This window comes from Emys orbicularis, chromosome 1, assembly GCF_028017835.1.
Source record: "Emys orbicularis isolate rEmyOrb1 chromosome 1, rEmyOrb1.hap1, whole genome shotgun sequence".
Classification (NCBI taxonomy): Eukaryota; Metazoa; Chordata; order Testudines; family Emydidae; genus Emys; species Emys orbicularis.
In genome coordinates, this window is record NC_088683.1 from 269,233,400 (window position 1) to 269,253,390 (window position 19,991).

The window sequence follows — 19,991 nt, forward strand, 5'->3', positions numbered from 1 at the left end:
TTCTTTGCAGCCTTAAATGGATTAAGTTCCCTTTCTGAGTAAATCAGACTTTTTAGGTCAACTGTGCAAACCTAATAATTGTTCAGATGATGGCTAATCATAGAAATGAGCCATATAGATCTTGAGCAACAGATTATTAAATGGACTAGTGATGTAATTTCAAGGAGTCTAGATTTCCCTAAATGGTAACTGGGAACTAACACTGAGATATGTAAGGCTTAAAAGGGTATTTTCTGTAACCATATCAGTACTCACAGGGTAATAATATACTATCAACAGTCATCTTAATGTTCTCCATAATGAAATGGAGACTCACAGCTGAATTTTGGGATTAATACTACTCCTAAAATTCATGTTTTTTGTTGCTATACTAGGCCCCTGAGGAAGATTACAGTTGGTATGTTTCTTGCATCTCTGGCTTTTGTTGCTGCTGCACTGGTACAAGTGCAAATCGATGTAAGTTAAGCCGAACACAACCAAATGATGATATTGCTATTTAGCTTTTTAATTACTAAACAGATTTTGGTGAGAGTGCAAATGGTCCAAACCATGGCAATTAATCATTTCTTTCTATACGAATTAACCAAGAATGTTTTTATAAAAAATAGAGGGAAGAGAACGTATTGGTATATATGTGTCATGGAATGTAATGTGATCTATGGTAAAATTAATAAGCTAGAAGAGTTCCTCAGCAGCATATTCCTATCTGTCTTTGTTATGGGTTTTTAATTTTAATTGAAGTTCAAAGTTTAAAACCAGAAGACTTAGTTGTTTGGTTTGTTGAGGAATTCATTTGCATATCTGGCCTTTTTGATTTGTTTTGAGCGGAGGGTAAGTGTGACACAACCCCAGAGCTATGTGATGTCACAAATTAAGAGTGAAATGCTGTTGATTTAATGTGTGAATCCATTGGAATACAATGAGTTTTACTTTCAACACTGCTTGTTAAAGATACGATTAAAGGGCTAGATCTTCAGCTGGTATAAATTGTGTAGTTCCATCTTGCTTTATGTCCTGTTTTGAGAGGAGGGGGGACTTAAATAGCCCTATGCTGGCTTCATGCCCAGGGATGAACTTCCCCCAAAATGATTAGCTACCTATAGAAATTTAAAAAAAGACCAGAGAGCATTTTTTTATAGTGATATATGCGGACAATGGAAAAGAGATAACATTAAAAGCTAGGTAGGGTAGTACTTGTGGGAAAGAAATGAAAATGCATATGGCTCTACCAAATCTCAGTGCACACAGGTACAAAGGCCATTTTATCCACTAATATGGTGGCTTCTTCTTGTCAGAATGGGTTGGAAGTGAAAATGGAGCCTGGTTTCTCTCTTTGGCCTGATACCTTCCTGCTGAAGGGTCCCACTTATGGCTACACCCTGGTTAGTCATCATCTGTTGTAAATGGGACAGAAGATAGGATGAAAGGGAATTCAGAAATATGGCCTGTTGTAGACTGTGAGAAAGCCTTGGAGCCCCTGATGCCTGTACCCTGAGTCCTGAAGGGTCCTGATGTTGACAGCAAACCACAGAAGGAAAATGGATAATAGGTGTACGGGGTTGTGGAAGTCTTGCTGAGAAAAAAGGAGTTCCTTTTCTTAGGCTTTCTAGTATAAAGGGTGAGGAAGCATACGGAAATATGTTGTCACCATGTGTGTTAATCACAGGTGTCGTGCAAATGTCAATTTTCTTCATAAGTACTAAGGTCATTGTGATTATATTATATATTATATTATATTTATTACTTACTGTTTAATTTATTTCACTCTTTTTCACCAAGAAAACTCTTCCAAACTTCCCGAAAGAAGGGCAATCCCAAATCAAAATAATAAATTTAGGCACTGATGTTGCAAAAGTTGACATTGGCCCTGGAGTTGAAAATATGACTGTGGAATCTCTGATGGCGGTAAGAAAGAGTAATGATTAGAGTTGGTAAAAAAATTAAAACTTATTTTCTAAATTTTTCACAAGTTTTTTTTAAAATATGTTTTGTTTACTGAAAATCTGCATTTTAGTAAATGAAAAAATTTATAACCATTTCAACAATGTTTTAAAAAACTTTTAAATAAAAATTTTGGAGAAAAAAGTCACTAATCATTTTGTAAAAAAACGGCTTTCTTACCCAGTAGCTACACCTTCCTAGTGTGACAACAAACCACTGATAACTACTCTTGAGTGTGTGGTCTTTATAGCAGTTTTGAAGCCACCTTATAGAAATTTCATCTAAACCACATTTCCCTAGTTTGCTTATGAGAATATCATGTGGGACTATGTCAGAAGCCTTACTGAAATTAAGATATATCACATCTACTGCTTCTCACCTATCCACTAGACCAGTAAACCTGTCAAATAAGGAAATTAGGTTGGTTTGACATGATTTGGTCTTGACAAATCTATATTGGCTATTACTTATTACCCTATTATCCTCTAGTTGGTTACAAAGTTGATTTTTAATAATTTGTCTCAGTATCTTTCCAAGTATCAAAGTTAGGCTGACTGGTCTATAATTCCTTGTGTTTTCTTTGTTCCCCTTAAGGGCCGCCCATGTGGGGGCAGGCAAAAGAACCAGGTTGCCCTAAGCCCCCTCTTGGAGAGGGGCCTCCCCAAACCAAGTGGTTTTGCAACCTGGTGCACATGGTCACAGTACCACTCAGTTTATGCCCAGCCACCCCTCCCTCATGACAGAGGGTCAGCTGGGCCAAACTTGAGTGGTACTGCAGTGCCATGCTTCAGATTGCAATGCCTGGTGCAGGGAGCTGAGCCCATCCCCATGGGACGGGAGCTGCTGCTGCAGGGTGAGTGCAGGACAGGCTTGCTCTCCAACTCCCCCTCCCACACTGGCCTCCCTTCAGTGTTTTTGCACCCTTGGTTTAATGATTTCTGTGGCTGCAAATTTTTTGGAAGGGTGGGGGCCTCAGTTTCAGATTTTGCCCTGGTCCCCTTTTTAGTGATAGGTATTATATTTTCCCTTCTCCAGTCCTCTGGGACCTCACCCGTCATCCTCCATGAGTTCTCCAAGATACTGGCTAATGGTTCTGAGATTACTTTAGCTAGTTCCTTAAGTACCTTAGGTTGAATTTCATCAAGCACTGGTGACTTGAATACGTCTAACTTATCTAAATATTCTTTAACCTATTCTTTCCCTATTTTGGCTTGTACTCCTTCCCTGATGGTAATATTAATTGTGTTAAATATCTGATCACCATTAACCATTTTAGTGAAGACTGAAGCAAAGTAGATACTAAATACCTCAGCCTTTTGATGTCATCTGCAATTAGCTCTCCTTTCCTGCTAAACAGAGGACCAAAAAAGTTTATTAGCATGAGAAGCTGGTGAGAGTTATCAGAATTTAGTTTATGTTTTCAGGCCATCTTGCTCTTCTTCTCATGAAACAGTCTATTTCTTTCCTGCAGCAAGGGGAACTCACTCCACATCCATAACTTAGGTCAATTTTTCACTTCTATAGAAGTGATATCTATGAAATAATGCTTCTGGAGGGACTGGGTGATTTTAAGGTTTAGCAGTGGGATGGAGAGTCCTCCACCTGTAGAGTATCAGTTCAAATCCAGTTCAGGATAAGTCTGTGGTGAATAAAAGTTATTACCATCTGATGGCTAGTGGTTGGTCTTTGTGAAATTAGTTGGTCCTCTCAGTCCAGTTCTAGCTGACAAATATCCATATGCATTACTATTATTAATTTCTATTACAGTAGCAGCGTGAGACTTCAATTGAAGTCAGGGCACATTGTACTTTACATACTCAGTTAGGGCCCTATCAAATTCACAGCCATGAAAAACATGTCACAGACTCTGAAATTTGGTCTCCCTTGTGAAATCTGGCTATTGTAGGGGAGACCAGATTTCACAGAGTTGGGCAGCCAGAGAGCGGTGGCTGCTGGCTGGGAGCCCAGCTCTGAAGGAAGCGGCGATGCCAGCAGCAGTGCAGAAGTGAGGTGGCATGGTATGGGTGGGTCGTCACTTTAGAGGGTGGGGGGGAGCCAGGGCTGGCCTTACAGGTGGGCAAGTGGGCTACTGTGCAGGGCCCCATGGTCAGGGGGGTGCCGTGGTCAAACCCTCCCCCTCCCTACACACACACATAGCCTGCACAAGGATCCTTTAATTCCCAAACGCTGGGCTCCTGCTGCTAGTCCTGGAGGGGCTAGGGAAGGACAGGACTTCCTCTTCCTCTGCATGGGCCACTCCCAAGGCTGGGTCAGATTCATCTCTGGGAACCTTCCCTGGATGCAGGAAGCTCCACGGTTCCTGGCTGGGAATCCAACTCTGAAAGGAGCGCTGCTGCCAGCAGCAGCGCAGGAGTGCGTGTCACATGGTATGGTATTGCCATCCTTCCTTCTGCTCTGCTGCTGGAGGTGGTGCTGCCTTCAGGAGCTGGGTGCCTGGCCTGCAGCTGCCTTCTGGCTGCCCAGCTCTGAAGGCAGCAGCACAATATCCCCCACAGCAACCCCCCAGTATTGGAATTCACGTAATTGGTTCATTTCTTCCTTCACCCAGACTTCAGAGTACCAAGAATTTCATTCACAGCAGTATGTGGAAGTACTGATAATTTCCCTTCTATTTCTAAGTAAATTTGTTGCTCCCACCAGATGTTAAATTGATACAGAGGAGTGAAGTCCTCTGTTTAACCATGGTACAGGTACAGCACCAACAGAGACAGTGCAGGATTTTCCACATGGCAGTGCCAATGTGCCTCAACCTTGTTCTGGAGGAAGCATTCAACGATAGTGCAGCCTCCATACCATACAGTCTTTGGATTGTCTGCTGAGACTTTCAACAAGGATGTTAACCAGTACCAGTTCTTATGGAGGTTTAGCAATGCAGAGATACTTCCTTTCCCACACTCTATGAGTAGGGCCCTACCAAATTCACGGTCCATTTTGGTCAATTACATTGTCATAGGATTTAAAAAATCATAAATTTAATGGTTTCAGATATTTAAATCTGAAATTTCATGGTTTTGTAACCGTGGGGGTCTCAACCCAAAATGGGATTGTGTGGGGGTGGAAAGGTCTGTGTGAAGAAAGAAATGAACCAAAACCATTTATGGACAAAATGATTACAGTGGTTTTAGATGCAGAAAACTGAACAAAAATCTTCAGTGAGATTTATGAGACATATATGAAGTACCAGAGATCATGTGCAACATACCTAATAAATTTCAGAACCCTTGAGTCAGCAGGATTCTGATAAATGCATAGACAGACTCACAGTTATGTGAATATACATAGCAAATGTTCTCTCTCTTTTTTTTATATATAGACAAACTATATGACATTTGACACTACTAGCTTAACAGGAATGAATATAGCCTATGGAAATCAAGCCTTAAATCAGTCTCTTAATTTTCCGGGAAAAGAACGTCATACTCTTATACTAAAAAATACAGGTGGCATCCAAACTGAATTGGTAAGCTTGTTTAATTCCTAGTTAGTATACCCTTCCAATCTTCTTAAATGGAGAGTTTTAATCTCAAGTGAAGTTTAATGTAATTTAATATATAGTTTAAACATTTCTGGATAAACATAAATAATTTTAAATGGATGGTCTTAGTTTCATGCTTCACAACAATCACATGTATTAACAAAACTCTAAAGATGAGACTTGGGGGCAGGTCCACAAAAGGGACTTACTGCTATTGCAGCACAGCTATGATGCTGTAGCTATGCTGCTGTAACACCGGTGCTTCCTACAGTGTTGGCATGGGCTTTTCTATTAGCGAGGTTGGTAGAAACATTCTTCTGTTGACTTGCTCACATCTACCCCAGGGGTTAGATCAGCATAGCTACGGCATGCTGGGATGTGAATTTTTCATAATCCTGAATGACATAGCTATGTTGATCTAAATTTTCAGTGTTGACCAGGCCTCCATGATACAGCACCTAGCATTGAGGTGCCCTGTCAGCTCGTGGAATCCACAGCCCCGAGTTAAGCAACACATCTCCCTATCCAGTGCATAGGGAAAGTAAGACCCTAAGAAAGGGATTCACAAAAGTCAGCAAGCTGATTGGGGTGGGGGGGTTGCCCAAGCTAGTCAATAGGAAATGCCAGAGGTAGGTGCCCATCTCTGGATGAGCAGGAGGCACCTCCCTCTGCTAAAGATTCACAGCCATGAACCATCTCCTCGATTTAGGCGCTTAAGTCCGTCCTTTTTCACAAAATAAATAAATAAAAATTAGGTGGTGGTAGTGCCACTTTTAAGCCCAGTAGTTAGACCACTCACCCAAAATGTGGAAGCCCATGGTTCAGTTCTCTCTCTCTGCGTGAGCTGGAGCAGGGATTTGAATGCAACTCTCTTATGTTCCATGTGAGTGCCCCAACCACTGAGCTATAGACTATATTCTTTTCTTGAAGCTGTTCCACTTTTTATGAAATACTTAGCCATTGGAGCAGGGATTGGAACCTGGGTCTTATAAGTGAGTGCCCTAGAGAGAGTAACAATGACTCTCTCTCTCTCTGGCCCAATTAATATTTAAATATTTCATACGAAGTGGAATGGCTTCAACAGGAGAGTTTGAGAGAGGCCCATCCCAAAATATTGTATAGCCCAGTGGTTAGGGCAGTGAGGTAGGAGTCCTGTGTTCAATCCTTGCTCCAGCTCATGCCTAGTGGGGATTTGAACCTGGGTCTCTCCCATATCCTGCTTTATTAAGCGTAAGGGGAGCACTGGCATCACCTCCTCTTCTGTTTTGTTTGGGGTCCAACCTGGTAGACAGCCTCTGAGAATGCCTACCAGATCAGGCCCCACAGGTGAGATATGTGGGGGATCCTATTGGGGCTGAGGTGTGAGCTGAACATTAGGATTAAGGTGTCTTACATGAGCCCACCAGCAGAAAGTTAGGTGCCATGGGGACTTTACCAGTGGAAATTTTGTTGCTTATAGAGTTAGATGGCAGCTGAAGTTATGAGGATTTAAGTTTTGTATTTAGGCACCAAAAGTAGTAGTTAGACACTGGCCTAACTCTGTCGATCTACCCTTGGAGTCTTATTCTGAAGTAAGAGATAGTGGATATTGGTACATAATAGTGCGCATCATAACATGTCAAAGATACCAACACAAATATCTTATTAATGATAATTGTCTTTTCCACTAGCTGCTTGATGGCCTTACATCAAAGTCAGAAGATGGAAAAAATCAAATCAGGTATCGTTAATAAACATTTGCTTAACTTCAGCTGAGTGTTAAAATGGCATCTTTATAGTCAATATCTTGTTTCTGCTTCCTGTGCATCTTCAACCTGAATCTTCATTTGTTACTGAAAAAAACAGGTTTTAACTTATTGACTCATCTGGACAGGGAGATGGATTCTGTTTTGCTTCTTGCATCAGCTATACATTTTTAAAGAGAAGAGAAAACGTCATTTAAAAATGATCAAAATCTATTCAGATGAGCTGGGGGAGGAAAATTATTTCAAATATCTGTTGCATTGCCAGCATATAATGTAAAGAATGTTAGCTTTGTGTAAGTTTTACTTATGTTGTCATGTTTTATAAGCAAGTATTATATTATTTTTGTTTTGTAAAGATTTATAAACAATTTGGCTTCAACCATCAACATCACAATGGGTAGTACTTATCTTGCAGATGTGAAGAATTTTTCTGCCACCAATTATACATCCTTTACAAGAGGCGTGTAAGTATTTTGCTTTACCTTAATCCAAAGACTTCCAGGGGAAAAAATAGTCTTTGTCTTCAGAAAAAGTACATGGAATTCATGGTATTATTATGTAAGTACAATTAATTCCAGAGTTATTTAGATTAACTTCTTTGTTTTTCAGAAAAGAGATTGTTGTTTTTGGAGACAAATCACTGACTTGCAAAAATCAGTCAATACCATTTGGATATGGCAGTGCATACACTATTGTAATTCAAGAGGTAAATTGCCAGTGCTGCTAGAAGATGCAGAATAACTTTTGTGTTACATTACTTTTTAATTTTGTTTTAATTGCCATTGAACAAATTACCTGCTATTGCTGAAATATAAAATAACTATATGGACTTATCTCATATATTAGAATATTTTATCTTAATGTAGTTTTAATAAACTATAAAAATACTAATGGAGGTAATGGGTTGCATTCTGATCAAAATACGTATGGTGAATCAGTTAATAATGTAGGGGTTCTAGTTTCTGCCTAACAGACTTAAAAACCTGGAGTCTGGTCAGATACCCAGGGCTTAAAGGTCTTAATATGGACTCAGTCACAAATTTATCACTAATTTAAAATTCTCTATGCACTGTTGATTTATTTTAACATAGATGGGAGGGTTGCTCCCTGATGAAAATCTCATAGCATATTTTTATCTTTAGAAAACATGCAGCATTTTCATCATTGTTTTTTAATGTACCATTTTCATTATTATTTCTTCAGTGTAACAACAACAGACTAGAACTCAGATACGTTGAAGATATCCAACCCAATACAGTTCACATGGCTTGGCAGATCCCTCAGTACTTCATTATGACATGTGGTGAAGTGGTCTTCTCTGTCACTGGACTGGCATTTTCCTATTCTCAGGTAGGAGGTTTCCATCAATAACATTAGTATTCCTGAGATATGACTTCACCTTTTACTGATGAATGTAATAGTCTTACCCAGCAGACAGAAAAACAATTAGACTATCACTAAAGAAAAATAATCATCACCACCATCTATGCGAATCAGAAGTTGCCAGATTTTTTGTTGGCGTAAATTAGCATTTTTCAATGACTTCTGTGTTGATTTCATCAGACTATTTGATTTACAGTAGCTGATGATCTGACCACCAGTCTTCAGGTCACTCCATCATACAAACTGCCTGCCAATGGAAACTCTTGGCACCAGGGCTGTACTGCTTCTTGTTATGGAGCCAGCTCTGGGTGGGGAAAAGCTAAAAACAGAATGAATAGATACTGAGACCTTGTCTACACACATACGTTGTGCTAGTTTAATTTAAATTGCTTTTTAAACTCCTGTGTGGACACTCTTATTTCAGAGTGGTTTATTTTGTTTTAGCTTCAAAGTGTCCCTTGTCAATTTAAGCTAAAACAAAACAAATCTTATTTAAACTGAAATAAGAGCCTTTTGCATCAGTTTAATTGTGTACCACTTTGTATCGCCCTAAATAATTTCTCTCCCCTTATTTTTTAAGACACTCCAATTTGTCTCACATATTAGCCATGAGTGCTTTTTCTTTTTTATGTCCTTTTCCTTTCATTCTGATGAATAGTATATGTACTGTAACATGTTGTGCTCATATACTGTTGTGATGGGTACCTTATAAGTACCTAGACAGATATAATTTGATTTGTTATTGTGAACTCTGATTTCAGCAACAATTTTGTACCCAGTGAGTTTGAGTCATATGTAAAATATGCTTGTTAATCACTCATTGTACACAATAATTGCAGTATTATAAGCAATACTGGAAATTTACTGCTTCCACAACCTTTCCCTGCCCTTCCCACAATTCTTTAAATAAAAAACAGCAGCATTTCATAGAATCATAGACTTTAAGGTGAGAAGGGACCATTATGATCATCTAGTCTGACCTCCTGCACAACGCAGGCCACAGAATCTCACTCACCAACTCCTGTATCAAACCTATGTCTGAGCCACTGAAGTCCTCAAATCATGGTTTAAAGACTTCAAGGTGCAGAGAATCTTCCAGCAAGTGACCCGTGCCCCACGCTGCAGAGGAAGGCGAAAAACCCCGAGGACCTCAACCAATCTGCCCTGGAGGAAAATTCCTTCCCGACCCCAACTATGGCCATCAGCTAAACCCTGGGCATTTGGGCAAGACTCACCAGCCAGACACCCAGGAAAGAATTCTCTGTAGTAACTCAGATCCCACCCCACCTAACATCCCACCACAGGCCATTGGGCATATTTACCGCTAATAGTCAAACACCAATTAGTTGCCAAAATTAGGCTATCCCGTTATACCATCCCCTCCATAAACTTATCAAGCTTAGTCTTGAAGCCAGATATGTCTTTTGCCCCCACTGCTCCCCTTGGAAGGCTGTTCCAGAACTTCACTCCTCTGATGGTTAGAAACCTTCGTCTAATTTCAAGTCTAAACTTCCTGATGGCCAGTTTATATCCATTTGTTCTTGTGTCCACATTGGTATTGAGTTTAAATAATTCCTCTCCCTTCCTGGTATTTATCCCTCTGATATATTTATAGAGAGCAATCATATCTCCCCTCAGCCTTCTTTTGGTTAGGCTAAACAAGTCAAGCTCTTTGAGTCTCCTTTCATAAGACAGGTTTTCCATTCCTCGGATCATCCTAGTAGCCCTTCTCTGTACCTGTTCCAGTTTGAATTCATCCTTCTTAAACATGGGAGACCAGAACTGCACACGGTATTCCAGATGAGGTCTCACCAGTGCCTTGTGTAACGGTACTAACACCTCCTTATCTCTACTGGAAATACCTCGCCTGATGCGGTCTTGGGATGCATTAGCTTTTTTCACAGCCATATCACATTGGTGGCTCATAGTCATCCTGTGATCAACCAATACTCCAAGGTCCTTCTCCTCCTCTGTTACTTCCAACTGATGCGTCCCCAGCTTATAACAATAATTCTTGTTATTAATCCCTAAACGCATGACCTTGCACTTTTCACAATTAAATTTCATCTTATTACTATTACTCCAGTTTACAAGGTCATCCAGATCTTCCTGTATGATATCCTGGTCCTGTTCTGTATTGGCAATACCTCGCAGCTTTGTGTCATCCGCAAACTTTATTATCACATTCCCACTTTTTGTGCCAAGGTCAGTAATAAAAAGATTAAATAAGATTGGTCCCCAAACTGATCCCTGAGGAACTCCACTAGTAACCTCCCTCCAGCCTGACAGTTCACCTTTCAGTACGACCCGTTGTAGTCTCCCCTTTAACCAGTTCCTTATCCACCTTTCAATTTTCATATTGATCCCCATCTTTTTCAATTTAGCTAATAAGTCCCCATGTGGAACTGTATCAAATGCCTTACTGAAATAGAGGTAAATTAGATCCACTGCGTTTCCTTTGTCTAGAAAATCTGTTACCTTCTCAAACAAGGATATCAGGTTGGTTTGGCACGATCTACCTTTGGTAAAACCATGTTGTATTTTGTCCCAATTACCATTGACCTCAATGTCCTTAACTACTTTCTCCTTCAAAAATTTTTCCAAGACCTTGCGTACTACAGATGTCAAACTAACAGGCCTGTAGTTGCCCGGATCACTTTTTTCCCCTTTCTTAAAGATAGGAACTATGTTAGCAATTCTCCAGTCATACGGTAATGAATCTGAATTTACAGATTCATTAACATTTTTTTTTGCTAACGGGCTTGCAATTTCATGTGCCAGTTCCTTTAATATTCTTGGATGAAGATTATCTGGGCCCCCGATTTAGTCCCATTAATCTGGTCGAGTTTGGCTTCTCCCTCGGATGTGGTAATATCTACCTTCATATCCTCATTCCCATTTGTTATCCTACCATTATCCGTAAGCTCCTCATTAAAGACAGAGGCAAAGTATTTGTTTAGATATTGGACCATGCCTAGATTATCCTTAACCTCCACTCCATCCTCAGTGTTTAGCGGTCCCACTTCTTTCTTTGTTTTTTTTCTTATTTATATGGCTATAGAACCTTTTACTATTGGTTTTAATTCCCTTTGCAAGGTCCAACTCTACATGGCTTTTGGCCTTTCTCACTTTATCCCTACATGTTCTGACCTCAATAAGGTAGCTTTCCTTGCTGATCACTCCCATCTTCCACTCCTTGTAGGCTTTCTGCTTTTTCTTAATCACCTCTCAGATGCTTGCTCATTCAGCTTGGTCTACAACTCCTGCCTATGAATTTCCCCCCCTTTCTTGGGATGCAGGCTTCTGATAGTTTCTGCAACTTTGACTTGAAGTAATTCCAGGCCTCCTCCACCTTTAGATCCACACATTCTTCAGTCCAATCCACTTCCCTAACTAATTTCCTTAATTTTTTTAAAGTTAGCTCTTTTGAAATAAAAAACCCTATTCACAGATCTATTTTTTATTCTTCCATTTAGTTTAAACTGAATTAGCTCATGATCGCTCGAACCAAGGTTGTCCCCTACAACCATTTCTTCTATGAGGTCCTCGCTACTCACCAAAACCAAATCTAAAACGGCATCCCCTCTTGTTGGTTCAGCAACTACTTGGTGAAGGAATCCATCAGCTATCGCATCTAGGAAAATCTGAGCCCTATGATTATTACTAGCACTTGTCCTCCAATCTATATCTGGGAAGTTAAAGTCTCCCATTAGTATTTACTTCATTAAAAAGGTCTCTATCCATATCCAAATCAGATCCGGTGGTCTACAGCACACCCCAAGCACTATCTCAGGGGAGGCTCTAGTAGCTTTCTTCCCCAATGTGATTTTTGCCCAGACAAACACTGTCTTATCCATGCCATTCCTTATTTCTTTACAGTCTACTTCATCATTGATATACAATGCTTTTCCACCACCTTTGCCTTTATTTCTGTCTTTCCTAAACAGCACATTCCCTTCAATACCTGTACTCCAGTCATGACTACTATTCCACCATGTTTCTGTTATCCCTATAATATCTGGTTTCACTTCCTGCACCAGTAACTCTAGTTCCTCCATTTTGTTACCTAGGCTCCTCGCATTGGTGTACAAACATCTTAATTTTTGCTGTTTGGCTTCGCTCACATTCTTTACCCAGGTTAATGTTAAGAATCAGCTAAACTTTGAAGAACATGAACCTACATAATCTACTTTTATAAGATGTGTTAAAGTGCAAAGCAATTCAATTAAATATCTTGTTTCTGCAGGCACCTTCCAACATGAAATCGGTGCTTCAGGCAGGCTGGCTGCTGACTGTGGCTGTTGGTAACATCATTGTTCTTATTGTGGCTGGGGCATCAAAACTCAGTGAGCAGGTAAATAGACATTAGCACAAAACTGTATTGGTATAGTGTATTCTTATTGCTTACTATATCAGTTCAGTATACTATACAGCTATGGTACAGGGGAGAACAATCACAGATAAGCCTCAACCTTCTTTTTGCATCATTTCGTTACTATGGTGGATTTTTAGTTATTATAACAAGACAAGAGCATGTGATTTAAAAAAAAAACCCACTAGCTGGAGGAGAGTCATTGAAACCCACAGTCAGCCATGCAGAATTACCATTGAGTGACCTCAGGTCAGATGTAAAGGCCTCACTAGACCATATGAAGAACACTGAGATAATTGGGTAACTAACATTATCACACAAGCTGTTGTGACCTATTTAGATAAAGTCTGATGTGTATACTATACAGTATACACTGACCAGATTTTCTGGGTGCTATATTAAGATACAGTTCTGAGGAGGGGCTCCTTCATATCCTTGGTTACATACCATGAAGAGTCGCTTTCCTTACTATATGGGAGAGAGATAGTTGGTGGATTGGAGTTTGGAGCACCTGCTTAAGATTCTGCTGGAACTCTCTAGTTCTTCCAAGATTCATTTTAAAACTACTCTTCTTTTAAAAAAATCTTATTAGGAGTTCCTGCCAGCTGTGTCCCCCCCAAGCTTTTTCTACTCCTAATTCCTGCACTGTTCATGAAACAGGCTAGTTCAGCCCTTTTGAAAGTTGCAAATCATAGAATCATAGAAGATTAGGGTTGGAAGAGACCTCAGGAGGTCATCTAGTCCAACCCCCTGCTCAAAGCAGGACCAACCCCAATTAAATCATCCCAGCCAGGGCTTTGTCAAGCTGGGCCTAAAAACTCTAAGGATGGAGATTCTACCACCTCCCTTGGTAACCAATTCCAGTGCTTCGCCACCCTCCTAGTGAAATAGTTTTTCCTAATATCCAACCTAAACCTCCCCCACTGCAACTTGAGATCATTGCTTCTTGTTCTGTCATCTGCCACCACTGAGAACAGCCGAACTCCATCCTCTTTGGAACCCCTCCCCCCTTCAGGTAGTTGAAGGCTGCTATCAAATCCCCCCCTCACTCTTCTCTTCTGCAGACTAAATAAACCCAGTCCCTCAGCCTCTCCTCATAACTCATGTGCCCCAGCTCCCTAATCATTTTCATTGCCCTCCGCTGGACTTTCTCCAATTTGTCCACATCCTTTCTGTAGTGGGGGGCCCAAAACTGGACGCAATACTCCAGATGTGGCCTCACCAGTGCCAAATAGAGGGGAATAATCACTTCCCTCGACCTGCTGGCAATGCTCCTACTAATGCAGTCCAATATGCTGTTAGCCTTCTTGGCAACAAGGGCACACTGCTGACTCATATCCAGCTTCTCATCCACTGTAATCCCCAGGTCCTTTTCTGCAGAACTGCCTCTTAGCCAGTCGGTCCCAAGCCTGTAGTAATGCATGGGATTCTTCCGTCCTAAGTGCAGGACCCTAAAAGAGAAATTACTACAGTGACCACGAGGAGGGGAAGACTACTCCTGCAAATGGTAGAAGCTCAGCTGGGCTAATGGGACAATAATAGGGCAGCCCAGGAAAAACATGTTTTTAATCTCTACCCACCAGGGTTCCTCTGCTATCCACAGATGAGGCCCACAGAATCCCTTTCTGCCCTCCCATTATTTAAAAACCTCTACCTTCAGCACCTGGCATCAGAGTCACTGTTTTTCTGGCCAAAGAGGACTAGGCAGGATCCCTTCAGAAAGTATCAGTGCCACTCTAATTAGAAGGCTTCAGTTCAGGGGGGAAAAATGACCCCCTTCTTAAACGTGGACTTTTAGGACGTTCCTGACCCCTGCTAGGCTGAGCAGCAAGAAAACAAAATATGATTAATTAAGGTTTTCCACTCTTGAGTACTTATTTAATTAATTTGTTATATATTTGTATTACTGTAGTGCCTAGGAGACTTCATCATGACCAGTGTTCTATTGCGCTAGGTGCTGTACAAACACAGAACAGAAAGGTTGCGTGAATGTGAGGGTTCGAGTTGCACTCACTGCAATCAGTGAAAGCTTTGCCATAGACTTCAGTGGGAATAAGATCATGCCTGTTTAGCTCCCACTAGGGCAGTGGTTTTCAACCTGTGGTCCACGGACCCGGAGGGTCCAGAGACTATGTCTAAGATTTCCAAAGGGGTCCACATCTCCATTCGTAATTTTTTAAAGGTCTGCAAATGAAAAGAGGTTGAAAACCATTGCACTAGGGTAAATACAGTTCTAGACAAAGAACTATATAGAGATTCATCTGCAGTCAATCAGTAACTCTACAGCATCACCTGGAACAGACTGCAGAGCCTTCTCAGCATGCCCAGACTTTATACTTTGGTTTATTTTTAGATGTACATGAGATAGCTGGACAGATCTCAAAAGTCCAAAGTGCATTAATTTGGGTACCTAGTCCCTTCTAAAGCCACATCATAATTTTGTGTGTGTGTGTGTGTGTGTGTGTGTGAGAGAATATAGATAGAATTATTGTCTATCTTTTGAACCAATTCAGGAATGTCTGTTTGTTCACAGTAAAATAGCATTATGATAGTGAACCATAGAAATGCCTATAGATAAATAATAACGTTTGTTTCTTTACAGTGGGCAGAATACGTGCTGTTTGCTGCTTTACTGATGGCAGTTTGCATTATATTTTCCATCATGGCTTATTTTTACACCTATGTGGATCCAGTTGAGATTGAAGCCCAACTTGATGAGGATGAAAAGAAGAAAATGGAAAATGAGAAAAGCATTTGTGAAAATGGAACTGGGCCTATCTCTCAGAGTGAGATGTAAAGATGAACTCAGAGCTTAATGATGTAAATTTATGGCATCCCATTAACTACATCCACAGTAAGAGGAACTGGAGTATCCTTAACAACCATTGGATGGGCTCTCTCATAGGAAGGGGGGAAAAGAGCATTGCTCATTTAAAATGCAGACCCTCCTGAGGAGCAAGATCAAGAGCTTAGAGTATCATGTTCTGTACAAAAGACTAAGAAAACTCTGGAAACTTGCTCCCAGCAGAATTTGCACTTTAAAAATGGACCTGAAGCTTAAATCCCAAAGCATTAAAATACTGAAATTGCACTTGACAGTGTTGAAGAGTTCCTGTGATGAAAAGATGTATTATTTTTATATTGTATTGTAATTTTATATTGTGAAAAGGCAAAATATTGCCAGGAAATATTAATTAAAGCCAAGCCGTTTGCACAGCCCCAGCAGCCCACTATTATTCAGGAGCAACTGGTCAGTGGAGTTTTGAAAATCCTTTTTTAAACTGCCTTACAAATAATGAATGCAAAAATGCATGGATTAATTATAGAAAGCCGTACATACTGTATATGTTACCAGTTAGTATTGCACCACAGACCCCTCCAACCCACCTGTGCACTCTATCTACCCATTTAACTGCTGGTAACTTTAACCAAATATTTTAGACTCAGGTGGCCACCAAGATGAAGACAAAGGAGAATGGAACTCTGGATGAGCAGTAGCATCTAAAATAAAACTCACATAATAACAAAATAATGTAGTTTGAGGTGTTTCTTTGAGCGGGAAAAGGAGCTGAATATAGTGTTTCATGCTAAGGAAGAACTTTAGACCCCTACCTTACTTGGAGTGGATTTGTCAAGATGTTACGACAGGCTCCTCTGCCAGCCTCTCTTTTGCCCACTAAGTTTACAAACAGAAGCAAATAGTTCCCATTGAGGACAACATCTTCTGCCCAAAGTGTTGTCCTTAACAAATATAGCACTTATTTGCAAACTTAACTCTTTTCTTTTAACTTTAAAGTAATAGTTAGAAAAAATATGTACAGATAAGTATACACAGGTACATCATATGCTACTCTAATAGGCATGGAGTTAAGTATATGGGAAGCATTCAAATGCTACTCTAATAGGCATGGAGTTAAGTATATGGGAAGCATTCAAATAGGATAAGAGGGATAAATCTTCAGTGAATATGTGAAGAATTGGCATTTTTTGCAATTTTAGGTTGGCCAAAAGACTAATGAGTGGGCTTCTTGGTTATTTGGTTCTGAGGCACTATGATTTATTTTTAACTTGCTTTGAAAAGAGAATATAATATTGCAATGCCCATTGGCAAAAGTTGTCATGCTCATGGTGGGAGTGGGGACAGGAAGAGTCTTACAGTATAGCAGAATGTTCAAGACGGTAACAGAAACTTGCCTCATTATCTGATCTCAAAGATCTATGCAAATCCCATCTAAAAAATAGAAAAATTGCAGCATATTTTTCATTTTCATAAAATACATTGAATTCAGTGAGAATCACGTACATTTTAACCCTATTCTTCTGTGAAAACATTAAGTAATCCAAGTTCACTTCCTTATTTAAATTAGAGAAGAGTTGACTTATACAACAGTATTAGCAGGAAATTTTCAAATAGCTTGTTACGCACACAACTATGACAAACAATGCAGTTAGACTTTACATCAGCCACAAAGCATTTACTACACTACAGTAACTTCATTTGAAGTATGAGTATCTCACACAAATGTTTTCACTGGTGGTACACCAGCTATCTATTCTAATAATTTACAATAAAAACAGAATTAAAAAAAAAATTCTTTTTTCCTGTTCCACCTTCTCTGCAAACTCATGTCAGAATGACTCGCTAGCTGATAAAAGAGATCTGGATACCAGGCTTTGCTAATCAGTATTGCTGCCTAAACATCCAGATGAGTCACTATAAAGTGACAAGCGTTTGTCTCTGCCTCCACAGGGATTGAATGTCCAGCCCCTGCTATCCCAGGTTAAGAGTGCAAAAACAATTTCTGAAGTTGACTTGTCACTGTCTGGTAGAATATAAAGCTACTTAGACCACCAGTCTACTTGGAAGGATATTAGGCTTCATATATATTTTTTACTGAAGACAGGATATGCTCATATTAATCAAGTGACAATACGATACATTGAAGTTTGTCATAAGTGCAAGGCTGATTATAAAAATCTACTGTAACTTTGATTAGAAATGAAATCTGTGTACGTGCAGATTGATTTTAATCTTGATGTATGAATTTATATTTCCATATGCTGCTAATGTTATATATTACACAACACAAAGTTCTGCTATATTATTCTGAAATCATCTGGCTTGTTTAAATGAGAATCCCGGACTCCACTGGGACATTTAGAAGTTTACATTCAACATTAAAGTGTCTTATACAAACCAAGTCCTTGCTACTAGCAGGGCCGGCTCCAGGCACCAGCTTAACAAGCAGGTGCTTGGGGCGGCCAAGGGAGAGGGGCGGCACCTGCGGCAATTCGGGGGCGGCAGGTCCCTCACTCCCTCTAGGAGCGAAGGACCTGCCGCTGAACTGCCGCCGCCGATCGCGGCTTTTTTTTTTTTTTTTTCCCCAATTGCCACCGCCAATCGCAGTCGCGGCTTTTTTTTTTTTTTTTGCTTGGGGCGGCAGAAATGCTGGAGCCAGCCCTGCTACTAGGTATTCTTTTCAATCCTCCTGCTGTGTCTGACATCAACATACTGCTTTGGGTTGTTTTATTCTGTAGGCCTCATTAGGGTTTTGAGCTAATAAAAGGTTAAATCGTCTATAGAAGGGAATACTATATATCCACTGCATGTAATTGCAATGTCCTCATTTAACACCATTAACTAGTGCAACTTGTCTTAAAAATCAGAGGTTTGCTTTTATTTATATGGTGCTTATCATATCACTGGCCCTCTTACACAGGATAGGGTGATGACGACAAAATAGAGAACTGCCTCCAGTGGCCCAGAAAGAACAAGCCAATCTGTCATCAAAAACAAAAGCCAAGCCAAAAAAGAAATGCAAAAAAGGAGGCCAAGCCATCAAAGGCGAACAGATCCTAACAAGTCTTGAAGACAGTCACAGAGGCCAGGATGCACAAAAGGAGTTAGGCATTGCAGCACTGAGTGTCACAGCACCTAACTTTTAGGTGTCTAGAAAATCACTGGAATTCACAAACCCTAAGTTAAGCGCTTAGGCTCCCTATACAATGCATGGGGAAAGACCGGCACCTTGGAATGATTCACAAAATCATGCTAGGCAGGGATCTGTCTAAGCTAGCCAATGGAAGATGCCAACTGGGCGTGTGGAAGACTTTTCGCCCAGCAGTTAGGGTACTCACCTGAGATGTGGGAGACCCTGCATTCAAGTCCCCCCTGTGCCTGAGCAGGAGAAGGGATTTGAAGAGGGATCTGCCACCTCTCAGGTGTGTACTCTAATCACTGGGCTATGGGCTATTCTGATGCAGTGCTCCCTCAGTCTCTCCTGTTGAAATTGCTGCACTGTAAATAAATAATTACATCATCACTGGAACATGGGAACTGGGTCTCCCACATCCTTGGTGAATATTCTAACCACCAGGCTCAGGATCCTGTACAAGGACACATGCCTGGTATTATGTGTGCAAATGTGTGTACAGCCCTTTCCCTGGAGAGCTTACAATTTAATTTGACAAGACACACATGTAAGAAACAGAGGCGGAGGGAGGATGAGCATATTAGCTAGCCTGTGGAAAACACAGGTTCTTATTATGTGCTTAACTTGATGTTCCAAATCATATACATGTGTTTTAAAATGTTTTATAAATAAATATCAGCAATCCCCACTGGCATCTACCTAGTCATTATCATCTGGCAATTTCCGGTAGCCATCATGGTAGAAGTAAGTCTTGGGGAGGGATTTAAATGGGGAGAGGGCTGGGGCTTTACAGACTAGTTTTGTGAGACTGTTGCATGCATAAGGGATAGAGGTGAAAGTATAAAATTATTTGTTTGAGATGGAGACAAGCAAGGGGTCAAATCTGTCATCACTGGTGAAGCAGGGAAAGGACACAAGATATAAGAGCAGACAAGTAAGGAGGGGCACAGTTGTGAAAGCCCTTAAAGTTAAGAACAGCAGGCTTGGAGGGCAATAGGAATAGGCACAGCCATACACCTTGGGCCCAGATAAAGGATTACTTCAATGAGATGTTGAATTGAATCCACAATTTTTTCTGCAACCAGGACAGCCCATGGAGAATGGGTGTTATTGTTTCCCTT

General features: G+C 40.4%; 1 protein-coding gene across 1 annotated transcript in view; it reads left to right on the forward strand.

Annotated features, from left to right (window-relative positions):
• Positions 1–15,734, forward strand: part of SLC15A1 (solute carrier family 15 member 1) — a 91,868-nt gene extending 76,134 nt beyond the window's left edge. The window contains exons 16-24 of the mRNA XM_065423638.1: positions 375–456; positions 1,780–1,905; positions 5,276–5,422; positions 7,108–7,157; positions 7,539–7,646; positions 7,792–7,888; positions 8,386–8,532; positions 12,812–12,919; positions 15,540–15,734. Of these exons, the coding sequence (XP_065279710.1) occupies positions 375–456; positions 1,780–1,905; positions 5,276–5,422; positions 7,108–7,157; positions 7,539–7,646; positions 7,792–7,888; positions 8,386–8,532; positions 12,812–12,919; positions 15,540–15,734 (1,060 nt within the window). The remainder of the gene's footprint in view (positions 1–374; positions 457–1,779; positions 1,906–5,275; positions 5,423–7,107; positions 7,158–7,538; positions 7,647–7,791; positions 7,889–8,385; positions 8,533–12,811; positions 12,920–15,539) is intronic.
• The last annotated feature ends 4,257 nt before the right edge of the window (positions 15,735–19,991 follow it).